This window comes from Myotis yumanensis, unplaced genomic scaffold (assembly GCF_028538775.1).
Source record: "Myotis yumanensis isolate MYYU_CA2020_CCGP unplaced genomic scaffold, mMyoYum1.0.hap1 SCAF_5, whole genome shotgun sequence".
Lineage (NCBI taxonomy): Eukaryota > Metazoa > Chordata > Mammalia > Chiroptera > Vespertilionidae > Myotis > Myotis yumanensis.
In genome coordinates this window covers 6,871,059-6,883,801 of record NW_027223756.1, presented here as the reverse complement: position 1 = coordinate 6,883,801, position 12,743 = coordinate 6,871,059, and the positions used below count along the sequence as shown (strand labels likewise).

Sequence of the window (12,743 nt, the reverse complement as noted above, 5' to 3'; positions counted from 1 at the left end):
CCATCAGGACAGAAATCATTTTCCCGTCCTGGCTCCTTCATCATCAGTGCCAGGCCTAGGTCACCAGAACCCGAAGGGCAGGGCCCTGGCAGGTGATGTAAAAGAATGAAGGGGCAGGGGATGTAAACCATCAGGAATCCACAGAACAGGGTGCTGTCAGCATTCGTGGTTGGAGAAATCCTTGTTGTAGGGGCTGCCCTGTGCATTGTAGGATATGCAATAGCATCCCTGACCCCTACCCACTAGATCCCAACAGCAGTTCCCCAGTTGTGACAATCACAAACATCTCTGGACATTGCCAGATTTTCCCGGGGAGGGGGGTGGGCTGTGTGTGTGTGAGTGTGTGTCTGTGTGCATGTGCACACACACAAAACTCCTCCTATTTGAAAACCACTGTCATAAAGAAATACCATCTCTGCCCTGTTTTTTTAGAGGAGCATGCCTTTCTCAATTTATCTTTTGTTTCTCCATGTTGGATAAGGACAGGGATATAAGAACTATTTTATGTTTTATTTACCATTATTCTGGGTTAGGGAAAACACACACACACACACACACACACACACACACACACACAAAAGCATAATACAAGTGCAGGCCTACCTGGTCGCCAGCACCTGGGCTCAGTCAGGGTCAGGGACATGGGGAGGCGCAGCTGGGCAGGGAGCAGAGTGAAGCAGATGTACCAGCCGGAAGGGGCCGTCCACCGGGCTCTGCTGATTGCTGTCCCATTAGAATGCCAGGCTGATGTTGTCACAGCTTCTAGTTTGTCAGAAGAAGCCAGGGACCGGGATTTTAAAATGCATTTTCCAATGTATGAATATTGATAACTAATTGAAAGTCTTTAAAACCTTGAATGTGCCCAGCGAAACACGGGGCCCAGATTTGGTTTGCACATGATTTTGCATTTTTGCTACAGCAGCAAAGACTAGGTAAAGCCCTGGTGGGCTTCGTTCCCCAGACCCACACCCCTGGCGTTGCCAGAATAGCAAAGCCCGGACCTGCGCTTTGTTCGTCTGCAGCTCTCTACACAGCCTGCTCTTCCCTGAATGTCCTTCATTGTCGTTGTTTTGCACACACAAGATTTTATTTAGATATAGAGGGTGTTTTGGCAGGCTTTCCTGCGCTCCCAATTATGCTGATGAATGAAAAGATGTTACCAAATATTCCACCTGCTTAGAATCACAGAATATCAGAGCTGGAAGGGCCCTTTAGAGATCATATTGTCCAGCATTTTTCAAACGTTTATTTTTAGCGCAGGACCAATAAAAAATATTTCATGCTCAGTATGTAAATTGGATGGAAGCTGAGCTATTGTAATTGAATTGGGGTCCGGCCCCACAGCCGTTATAATAGGTGGCTCCTGAGCTCCCCACGTGGCCCCCTGAGGATTTTCTGGGGAGAAATCCTGAAGCACTTCAGATAATAGTTTGAAGCTACAGTTGTGGTCTAACCGAGCAGTTTCCCAGTGAGGAAGCGGAGGCTCAGAGGGAGAGAGAGGTGCGGCCAAGGTCACAGAGCGGATTAGAGGGGATGCGGGCAAGCACGCTGGCCCGAGTGTTTGTCCTGAAGTATCACAGACTCCTTGCTGCTTGCGAACCCCTGCAGGATGAATAATGCAATGACAAGACATACTTGTCAGGGTTTGGGGGTTGCAAGAACCAGACACTGGCTGAGGCTGCCTGGATCCTTACTTATGGGAAGGATGAGGAGAACCAGGCTACGAAGGACAGGGCAGGTGGTGACTTTGCCTTCAGGATGTTCCATTCCTGCATCTCTCTGCCAAGGATCCAGTCTCCAGGGGACTCCATTCCTTGGCTGGACTCTCCATTGCTGCTCCCACCAAACCCACATCCATCGAGGGAGGCAGAGTTTCTCAAAATAAAACGTTTCCCCGCTTATGAGAGGTCAGACAAAGCCGCCGATGTCCACTGCAGAAGAGACCAGCAAAGGCCGCCCACCTTCCCTCCTGGCCTGGCCTCCCAGGAAGAGGAAAATACATCATCAGCCTGAAGGGGTTTGCCTGTTGCTCATTAGTTACCTGGCAGCTCCTCCCTGCCCGCCCGTTTCCCTCGGGGACAAGAGAACAGAAAGGCGGGGTGAATGGATGGCTCCCCACGCCCACATCCACACCCACCCCAAGCCACCCTGGCATTAGCATCTTCCTCCCGCATGCTAATGAGCTGAACCTGCTAATCCAAACCAGGACGAATCCCTGTGTGCACTGGGGGCGGGTGCAGTGAGAACACGGCGTTGGGTAATGACAGGTTTCCAGGTGCAATTCCGGAGAAGCCCAGACAGGGTGGAGCTCAGAAGCTGTCTGTGGCCAACACTGAGTGCCCACACCATAGCTTCTCTCCCTTCTCCCTGGCTACCTGAGCCCCAATCTTTCACGATCACAATTTGCTCGGTTAATGATGTCCTCTAGCAGGCGACGCTGTGTGACCCAGCTCCGGCTGATGAGAATCAGCAGAAACACACCTGCTGGGGCTTCAGGAAGACATTTTTTTTCCAGTTAAGACAAAAGGGAGTGGGACAAATTCAATGAGCACAACACGTTCTTTTGCCCAAAGACGCCTGAATGTGCAGTGTCCCCTTAAAGCCCCGAAGACAAGGTCACGTGGTAAAGGTGGAGGAGCAGCTCCGGAGGAAGCACCAAACCAGCGCTCACCCGTTTAGCCACGGTACTCAGACATCTGTTCCTGCGTCACTGCCACATCCTCTCATTCAACCCCTGACTTTCCAGGGGAGGTCACTGAGGCCCAGAGAGGCACAAGGACATTCCCAAGGTCAACAACAAATCACTGACTCAGCTGAGCAGAAAGAGCCTTGACCTCAAGTCCAATGCTCTGACAGGAATTTTATTTCAGAATATGCATATTATTTTCAAAGGCTGTGAAGTAGCAAACTTACCATGTTTTTCAGAGACTCCTGATAATGAGTAGATCATAATGCATGTTAAGTTTTCCATTTTGTTTTAATACCCAAAGCAATCAGGGCATCATCACCATGATCATCAGTATGATCCTCTTCTTCTCATCAGGAAAGATTTGAGCAAGCCTGTGATTAGGAGATAGCTAATTGCAACAATAATCTCAGGCTTGAAGATTATTTAACATTCTTCAGGGGAAAGTCTAGACTAAGTGCGTGCGTGCACGTGTGTGTGTGTGTGTGTGTGTGTGTGTGTACTTTTGTGAGATATGGTAGGTGCAGGGAAGACTTGACGGGGAGAAGGACCACATGTTGCTCCGGGACCTGCCACTAAAGGGTTAATGCCATTTGTGGTTTTGGGTCCTGGGAAGATGCCAAATGCAATGTACTTTCTCTGAGAGTGTAGCATCCTAACATTTGTTTCTGCTTGGGGTAAAGCAATGCACATTTTGTCAAAATGACTTTGCACTTGAACACCCCACATTCACCCCACATTAATATCCGGCAACTGTGTTAACAAACTCCAGCGGCTGGTGTCATGGCCTCACTTGTGGGAGGTTGCTCCTGGCACAGCTGTGAGAGCAACTGGGTCATTACTTTTTAAGCATCTACAGAGCACCCAGCGTGGCACTAAACTCCAGGGTAGGGCGGGAGAGTTGGAGAAGTATGAGGTGCAGTCCCTGTCCCACCAGGAAGAGCCACCATCTAGAGCTATAAGTAGAACAAACTAAGAATTAAAGGTCAAACCAAGAGTATGTTCTTGAAGGTGAAATATGTGGTCAAAGCTCAGGAGTTCAGGCAAATGGGAGATATGTCAGGACAATAAGGAGGGATAAAGGACTCTTATCAGGATAAAGGACTCTTGAGTTAGACCCCTAAGTGGCCCATGTCAGGACCAAAAGAAAGGGGGAAAGGGCAGGCATTTTAGGAGAGCAACCAGCCTAAGCAAGCATGGCTTCCTTGGGTTGGAAAGAAGCTGCTGGGAAGAAATAGGAAATGGGATTAGAGAAGCATCTATCTATCTATTATCTGTCTATCAGTCTATCTATCCATCTACCCATTCATTCATTTATACCCTTGTGAACAAAAACGGAGCGCTGTGGTATATAGAATAATAGCTCCCCAAAGAGATCCACGCCCTAATCTCCGGAACCTGTGCATATATTACCTTAAGTGGCAAAGTGGATTTTTCAGGCCTGATCAGGTTAAGGTTCTTGCCGATGGTGAGAGTATCCTGGACTATCAAGGTACAACCAATGCAATTACAGAGTTCTTATGAGTTAAAAAGGGAGGCAGGGGAGGCAGGAGAGGTTTTAAGAAGCTACATTGCCAGCTTTGAAGAGGGAGGAAGGGGCCATAAGCCAAGGAATGTAGGTGGCCTCTGAAGCTGGAAAATGGAAGGAAACCGGTCCTCCCTAAGACCCTCCAGAAGGAACTCAGCCCTGATTGTACTTTGATTTCAGCCTAGTGAAACTCATTTCTGACTTCTGCTCTCCAGAAGTATTCTGTATATATAAAAGCCTAATATGCAAAGTGTCCCCTCGGGAGTTCAACCAAGAGATGGGGAATTCGATCGCTTGCTATGACATGCGCTGACCACTAGGGGTTGGCGTAGAACAAAGGAAGGCCCCCGTCTGGCAGCTGGAAGGCCCCAATTGGCCCTGATTGCCGGCCAGGCCTAGGGACCCTACCCATGCACAAATTTCATGCACCGGGCCTCTAATAGGGTAACAAATTTGTGTTGTGTTAAGCCACTAAGTGTGTGGTGATTCACGGCAGCAGCAACAAGAAACTAACACATGTGCCTCTAAATGCCAGGCACTGTGCCAGTGGTGCAGGCTACTACTGAAAACGGGTGAGAGGTTCAGGGACTCATGATGGTCACGCTGAATGTGACACACTCATTGCAGAGCTATTGAATGATGGTTGCAAATGGGAAATAACTGTAGAGCAGAAGCGTGGGGCACCCAGAGAGTCTATAAAGGACACCCCCCGAACACACACAGCGAGTGCGCCGAAGATGGTCTCCCTGAGGAAGAGGCGAGCCCTGTGCTCCAGACTAGCACCACCCCATGGAACTAGAATGTGAGCCACCATCTAAATTTTTTTTTTTTTTTTTTTTTTTTTTTATTTTCCTCTTAAAGTATTACAAAGGGTATTACATAAGTATCCTTCCCCCCCCCCCCGCCCTTGACAAACCACTACCCTCCCTTACCCCCCAGTGTCTTATGTCCATTAGTTATGCTTATATGCATGCATACAAGTCCTTCGGTTGATCTCTTACTCCCCTCCCTCCTGCCCCCCAACTCTCTCTGGCCTTCCCACTGCAGTTTGACAATCAGTTTGAGGCAGCTCTGCCTCTGTATCTATTATTGTTCAAAAGTTTGTAATGGTCTTTATTATCCATGAATGAGTGAGATCATGTGGTATTTTTCCTTCATTGACTGGCTTGTTTCACTTAGCATAATGCTCTCCAGTTCCATCCATGATGTTGCAAATGGTAGGAGTTCCTTCTTTTTAACAGCAGCATAGTATTCCATCGTGTAGATGTACCACAGTTTTCTAATCCATTCATCTACTGATGGGCACTTAGGCTGTTTCCAGATCTTAGCTATGGTGAATTGTGCTGCTATGAACATCTGGGTGCATATATCCTTTCTGATTGGTGTTTCTGGTTTCTTGGGATATATTCCTAGTAGTGGGATCACAGGGTCAAATGGGAGTTCCATTCACCATCTAAATTTAAATGCTCTAGTGTCCCATTTTTAAAAAGTAAAAGAGAAAGAGTGAAATTAATATTAATAATATATTTTATTTAACCCCATTTCCCAAAGTATTATTATTTTAACATATAATCAACACAGACATTATTGAGATATTACCTTTTTATCCCTAGCACTCGTTCTTTGAAATCTAGTTGGTTTTATATTCTTATAGCACATCTCAACTTGGACTCAAAATACACATGTGGCTGGTGGCTTCCGTATGGGCTAGAATGACTTTGTACAATAGTAGGATTCACCTGTGGGGAGGGGACCCTGTGGGGGGTAGGTTCACAGTGGGGAAGGTGTCAGGGAGAGGGAGGGAAGAGCATGGTGGACAGAGGAGGGTGTGTGTGCGGGCCCAAGTTGGATGAGTGTGTGCCAGAGGAGTGGGAGTCAATGGAGGGAGGGCAGGCAGGGGAGAGAACGAGGTAGGCAGCAGAGAGGGAGCATTGCCTGCAGGGCCCATGCTGAGAGCAGCAGACCATGGAAGGTGTAAACTGTGGGTCAACATGACAGATTGAGGCTTTGCACCTGCCTTTCAGGACAGATTATAAAGTATTTAGATGGATAGAGAGGGGTTGCAGGGTTGTGAATGTCAGCCATGGGAGGCAAGATACATCTATCCTGACCCTCTCCCCAGGCCAGCTCTTTACCCCAGAGGGGAACAAAGAAACTGACGGGCCTGGAAGTTCATGAAAAGCCGCAGCCGGCTCCATGAGGCTGGCGCATGTCTTTCATGCTTTCCCCAGAGCCCAGCACAGGCTGAGCTCACGGCACTGACAGTCACCAAGATCATCATCACAGCCAGTGTGGACACTACAGAGCCTCTCTAACGAGCAGGCGCCATGCAAAGCCCTTGTTTATATTAAGTCTTTTAAGCTTCTCAACAATTCTACCAGGCAGGGAATATTAGTACCTGCATTTCACAGATGAGATAACAGAGGCTCAGGGAAGGTAACCCACAGGCATGCCACACAGCCCTGGGACCCACACAGCCACGGAGCCCACAGAGTCAGGGAGCCCACACAGCCATGGGGCCCACACAGCCACGGAGCCCACACAGCCACGGAGCCCACACAGTCACGGAGCCCACACAGCCACGGAGGAGCCCACACAGCCATAGAGAGGCAGGGGCGGAATCCTCATTCAATAGACACCAGGTTGTGGGGCTCAGCTTCTGCAGGGCCTGGGGCAGGGCACGTTCTGGGCGATGAGAGAGAGCTGACTGCCCATCTCCAAGCAGTGCTGAGGGACCAGAGATCTGGGTTCTTCCCTCCCTGTTTGAGCTGAATGCGTGACCTTGGCTGACCAGCCCGGCTTTCTTTCAGAGTCCTCAGGAGGCCGCAGCACTGGGAAATCCAGGGATCCTAGTTGCCCTCCTTCCTGCTCATTTCCGAGGCTGTGCCAGGACCAGAGAGCCCTATACTCTCAGCTGGAGTGTCCCTTCTGTCCCATCCCTCATGCGGCCGGTGACTTGCCCAACTCCATTCTCATGAGGTCCCGGTGGCCTCCCCCCTCTCTCCTCCCTTCCCTTTCATTTAGATTCCTTCTTTCTTCCTATTTTGCAAGATCATCACCTCAGACCCTTGGCATTCATTCTCACCGTCTCCTCCTGAGAGGGGCGATAGAAGAGGCCACCTCAGAGATTGTCCCGAGGCCGGAGGACACAGGCCTGCCTTCCACCCACCTCCCGAAGCCCCTGTGCCTCATCGCCGCATCTTTCCCCCGCCTGCGCAGCTCGGCGTTCGCATTTATCCCGCTGGCTTATTGGCATTTTAAAAAGCCTTTTCTAATTGGCATCTGGTCCCAGTGAGATTCCGCTTCCATTATATGAAAAAGACCCTCTCACCAATTCCCTTCCTTTCCTTCTTTTTCAAATATAGCAGCAGGTGTCTGTTGAATGAGGGTTTTTTTCCCCCAAAAATGAGTTTGCACTCCATTAGCCACAAATGTATTCTGTGTGTTTGTGTGTGTGTGTGTGTGTGTGTGCACACACACACCTGTGCATCTATGTATATGAAGACACGCACATAGTTGGGTTGCCTAAACACAAAATCTGTTGTGCTAAAATTCCATTTCTGATGTAAATGAGTAAAATTTCTCCATGGGGCATTGTAGGGGCCACTGAGGTCACACCGTGTTCAGAGATCAGCATCTCTCTCTCTCCTTTCTTCCTACTCTTCTAAATATCAACTGACTGCAAAGAATGCAGCTCTAAGAAGTCCCTGGTCCATGGCATGCCTGCTCTTTATTTTAAACCCCCTTAATACATCCTTCTCATACCCAGTGCCCTCCGGTATTCTAAGGCCTTTGTTGCATAAGCAATTTCTCTATTCCGTGGTGGCTTATCTGACAGTTTCCCATTTACCTTCTACTTATTACCGCACTCGACTTTGAATTTTAAAACCCCACTGTGGGTTTAAAGGATCTTGAAGGACAAAATCAGAAACCTAGATTAGCAATTACTATAAAGCTGCAAGAAAGTAAGATATTTTTTTTTCCTATTTGAGCCAAAGCAAGGACTTGAGGCTCGAGTGTAATCCAAATGCATCATATTATGAAGCTGATATCCTGGGAAAGTGTCTTTATCTTTCACTCACTCTCTGCCTGACTTCACCATTTCATTCTCACTAACCGGATAGATCCCTAGGATGATGCTTTTTTATCTGAATTCTGGGGAAATACTCCGACATTAAGCCTCATTTAGGTGGAATGGAAATGCAATTTTTTTGCTGCCTTCCCTCTTGTCTCCTTTTCTCAGCTTTAATTGAAAGCCACAGCACCAGGCTCCATGCCATACTACCTGAGCCTCTGTGCCCGGGAGCTCTCTGCCCCAGGCGGAGACCACCTGTGTTAGTCTTGACAGTGGGGAGAATGGCTCTTGGCTCTGAACCTCAGGGGGAGAAAGAGGCAGCTGCTGATGAAACTCGGGGTGTGTCAGCAATAGGCTGGCTTGGATGTGCTTGCCCTCACTCCCTGGGATGTCCTGGGGTCCCCAAGGGCCCCTCTGCCTCCCCCTCTCTGCCAGTCCGATGTGTGTGCTGAGGACTGGGCTCAGTTCTGCTCAGCAAGGCTGCCCTTCGTAGTTCACTTTGGCCAAACATCACCACAGCAGCTTACACTATAGAAAGTGTGCCACCTGCCAAGCACTGTCCTGGACATTTGCTACCTAATAATTCATTTACTCTTCACAACAAACCTATGAAATAAATACTACTCTTCTCCCATGTTACAGATGAGGACACTGAGGCCCCACGAAGTGAGACAACTTGGCCAACCTCACATAGCTGGTTGACGGTGGAGTCAGTGTACAGAGTCAGGCAACCTAGCTACAGAAGCAGTGCCCTTAGCCACTGGGCCACACTGCCTGGGCACTGATTCTTCTAGGTGCTGTGCTGAGTACACACACATATTTTCACATGGTCTTCTCTACAGGCGGGCATTGCTATTGCATTTTTATAAGATGCATATCCAAATCACAGAGCTCATGAGTGCAAGAGTTCAACAATTGTATTTCCTTCTTCAATGGGCATTAATTGAATATCTACTACTAGAGGCCCAATGCACGAAATTCATGCAAGAGTAGGCCTTCACAGCCACGGCGGCTGCCTGGATCCGTCCCTCGCAGCTGCGGCTGCCTCCATCCGCAGCTGCAGCCCCGGCTTTGTCCAGAAGGACATTCCCGGACAGATGTCCGGAAGGATGTCTGGTCTAATTAGCATATTATGCTTTTATTATTATAGATGTCTTGTGCTCACTGCCAATGATATAATGGTGAGAACAGACATGGTTGCTACTATCACAAAGCTCTCAGTGGGGGAGGCAGACATTTGTCAAATGATTCCACAGCCCGGCTGGCATGGCTCAGTGGTTGAGCGTCAACCTATGAACCAGAGATCACTGTTCAATTACCAGTCAGGGTACATGCCCAAGTTGCAGGCTCGATTCCTAGTGTGGGACATGCAGGAGGCAGCCAATCAATGATTCTCATCATTGATGTATCTATCTCTATCTCCCTGTCCCTTCCTCTCTGAAATCAATAAAAATACATTTTAAAAAATGATTCCACAAAGAAATGACATCGTTGCAAACTTGGGTGAGAAGACAGAACACAAGGACCCAGTGTAGGGTGTCTGACCAGCCAGGGGTGGGCTGGGCATGTGGCAGGGGCTGTGCTCAGCACATCCATCCCATGGGACCCACCCAGGGGAAGCCAGGTGTTAACAAGGTGGGGTGTTGGGGTGCAGCAGGGAAAATATTATCAACCAAGGAGCAAGGTGTGCACGGGCCTGGCAGTGGAGGAAGCGAGGTGAGTTTGTGGAACTGCAATAGGTCAGCGTGGCTGGGGTGCCTAGGGCGAGGGGAGGGGCTCAGGAGTGGCCAGAAATGAGGCAGAAATGAGAAGCTGCGGCTCCTCTGGCCCTAAAGCGACACTTTAACCCAGACTCTTCCACCGACCGCACTATGACAGCCGGTTCTTAGCAGCAATTTTTCCTTTTCTTGTTTCATGAAACACTTGATAAAAGCATGTTTTCCAAATCTCAGAAACACGGTTTGTTGCAGGCAGGCATACTTTCCATACCCCTGTGATTTACCATCGCTAACATGCTCCGTCCGGGCCCTGTTTGCGCAGATCGACGCAGGTGAAAACCCTTGTAAACAGTGGCGTGCTTTCCACCCCGCTGCTATCGCCCTTAATAACGAGCTGGTGGGGATGATGCATGCGTCTCCTGCAGGAGTTAATGTATGTAAAGTGCTCAGAACGGTGCCTGGCTCCGGGGAAACAACGGTACGAGCGTGAAGTATTGTTTTCAGCGTGCTCCTTCGCTTTATCGTTCCTCCAGGCACGGACTGAACGAGGACGCCCATCATGCAGCCTGTTTGACGTGTCCTGCCCCTCTTCTCTTCCAGGCCAGAACAAGATCTGCTTCATCCCCGGCATGGTCGGCCCTATACTAGAGATGACACTCATCCCCGAGGCTGAGCTCCGCAAAGCCACCATCCCCATCTTCTTCGACATGATGCTGTGTGAATATCAAAAGAGTGGGGATTTCAAAAAGGTAAAAAAAACGAGGCTGGAAACTCAGCCAGCATTCCTAATCCCCCGCGCATTTCCTCATCATGCTCCCTCCTTCCATCTGCCCGGCTCCATCCCAGGCCTGACGGGAGGCAGGGTGGGGACAGCGCTCCGCGCCTGGAATGAGCTGGCAGATCGGATTTGGTCTGTATTTTATCACGCTCTCCTGCCCGAGGCCAAGATTAAAATGTGCTTTCTTGCTGTGCATGCGCCGGGTCCCTTTCTCAATCGTGTGAGAACCCTGCTTCCCTGCCTTAGTGTTCCCCAAGGTGTACCCAAAGGCTCCCCTCCCCCTGCCCGTCTCACACCTGCCTGCCTCTGTCTGGCACTTCCTCTTCCTGGATGACTCCGAAGATCTGTATTGTCTAGATTCTAGAAAGAGAGACCCTGCCTGGTGTCGCCCTCGGCCATGCACCAAAGGCTGATGGGGTCAGAGGCCTGTCGCTCAGGGGGCACCCGTGGACCCCCCATGGAATGGGTGGCTTCCCCAGCAAGCAGGGAGTGAGCAGCTGTGTAAGGCCAGGTCACGGGGCCAGTGTTTTCAGTGACAATCCTGCCAAACTTGAAGGGGGACCACGTTCTGGGTCCAGCCACTCTAGAAGCTTCTAACAGTGGGATACGCACCCACTTCCACAGGATATTCACCCAGTGAAGGGAGGCTGGCCTCTCAGGCCTGTCAAGGCTGCCTTGGTGGTGTCCTCAGGTCTCACCCTCCTGTCCTCCCTGCCCCACCTTCTCTCCTGCATTTACCTCCAACTGGGCTCCTCCCCTTCTCCCAGAATTTCTGCCTCATTTTATACCATGTCTTGCCCCCAGATAATTTTTCTCAAAATGGGTACTTAAAGGGCAGCAGATTCCAAACAGTTTTTCCTAAAATCCCTCAGCCATGTGCCCGCCGCCCCCCGCCCCCCCCCCCCCCAGCTCATTGGTTCTCTAACCCTCAGCCGGCATTCAGGGCCCTCCTTGCCCGGCCTCCGTCAAGCTCTCCAGCCTTTTCTCATGCCTTGTGCCCTTCACATGTCCCCTCAAAGGTGTGGGCACCAGCTGACTCAGGAGGTGGCCTGGGACAGGTGTGCGATGGTCCTGGAGAAGGACGAGCTCCAGGCCTTTCGGGGTTAGGCCCGGACAGGTGCTTGTGGCCTCATGTCCTCAGAGGCTGGCCCGCAAAGTGATTTTCCTGCCCTAAAGGATTTCCTTACTGTGACAGCTCCATGACCGGCACCCCCCTGTTTTCCATGCACGGGGTCAGCCTTGGGCTCCTCATTCGGGCATGTGCTCATTCTAAGCATGTTCCCCAATTGCTTCTCTTCATTCCTCTCTTATCAAAAGAGACAGGACAATCAGGCTGACTAATGGGGCAGCTTCCCGGTGGACAGCAGCTGCTGCGCTTGGTGGTTGCTCAGCTGTGGGATGAGCAGCCCTGGCATGGCTGTTTGATTCAGAGGAAGTAGCCCAGGAAAGGGCGGAGGCAACTGGATCCAGGATGAACCCCAGAACTGGGGTCTGAAATCCAGACGGCCTCGTCACCTGGCTCTGCACCGCCTGCCCCCCGCCACCCTGTAATTTCCCTCCCAGCAGGCGCTTCTGTGATGCCCAGTCAAGTGCTTATTTACCCATCCGCACCTCTGCTCCAAAGGAGAGGTCATCTCCTGAGGAATCGTGCCAGCATCCACCACTGAGCAACTCAGACAAGAAAAATGCTGCTTTTCTCCCCAAAGCTGCTTTCCAGGATGGCTCAGCAGGCGTAACAATAACCTCAGCCATCATCGCCAGAGGACAGAGGCCGGCCCGGTGCACACCGGCCCTGCGCTCCTGAGGCTTTGCACATGCTATCTCCCTGCCCCCTAACCGCCCGGGCTATAGTGCCCCATTGTATTTATAGGGGATGACACGCTGTGGCCCCGCAGGGCAGATCTGTCTGCTTTATAAACCACGGTTTATGGAACCCAGGGTTTATGGAATCCAGCCAT

The 12,743-nt window shown here is 50.3% G+C and overlaps 1 protein-coding gene across 4 annotated transcripts in view; it reads left to right on the top strand.

Moving 5' to 3' along the window:
• DOCK2 (dedicator of cytokinesis 2) overlaps positions 1-12,743 on the top strand; it is a 372,626-nt gene that overhangs the window by 315,117 nt on the left and 44,766 nt on the right. For all 4 annotated transcript variants that reach the window (XM_070414430.1, XM_070414429.1, XM_070414433.1 and 1 more), the window contains one exon: positions 10,608-10,756. In XM_070414430.1, coding sequence (XP_070270531.1) covers positions 10,608-10,756 — 149 coding nt within the window. The remainder of the gene's footprint in view (positions 1-10,607; positions 10,757-12,743) is intronic.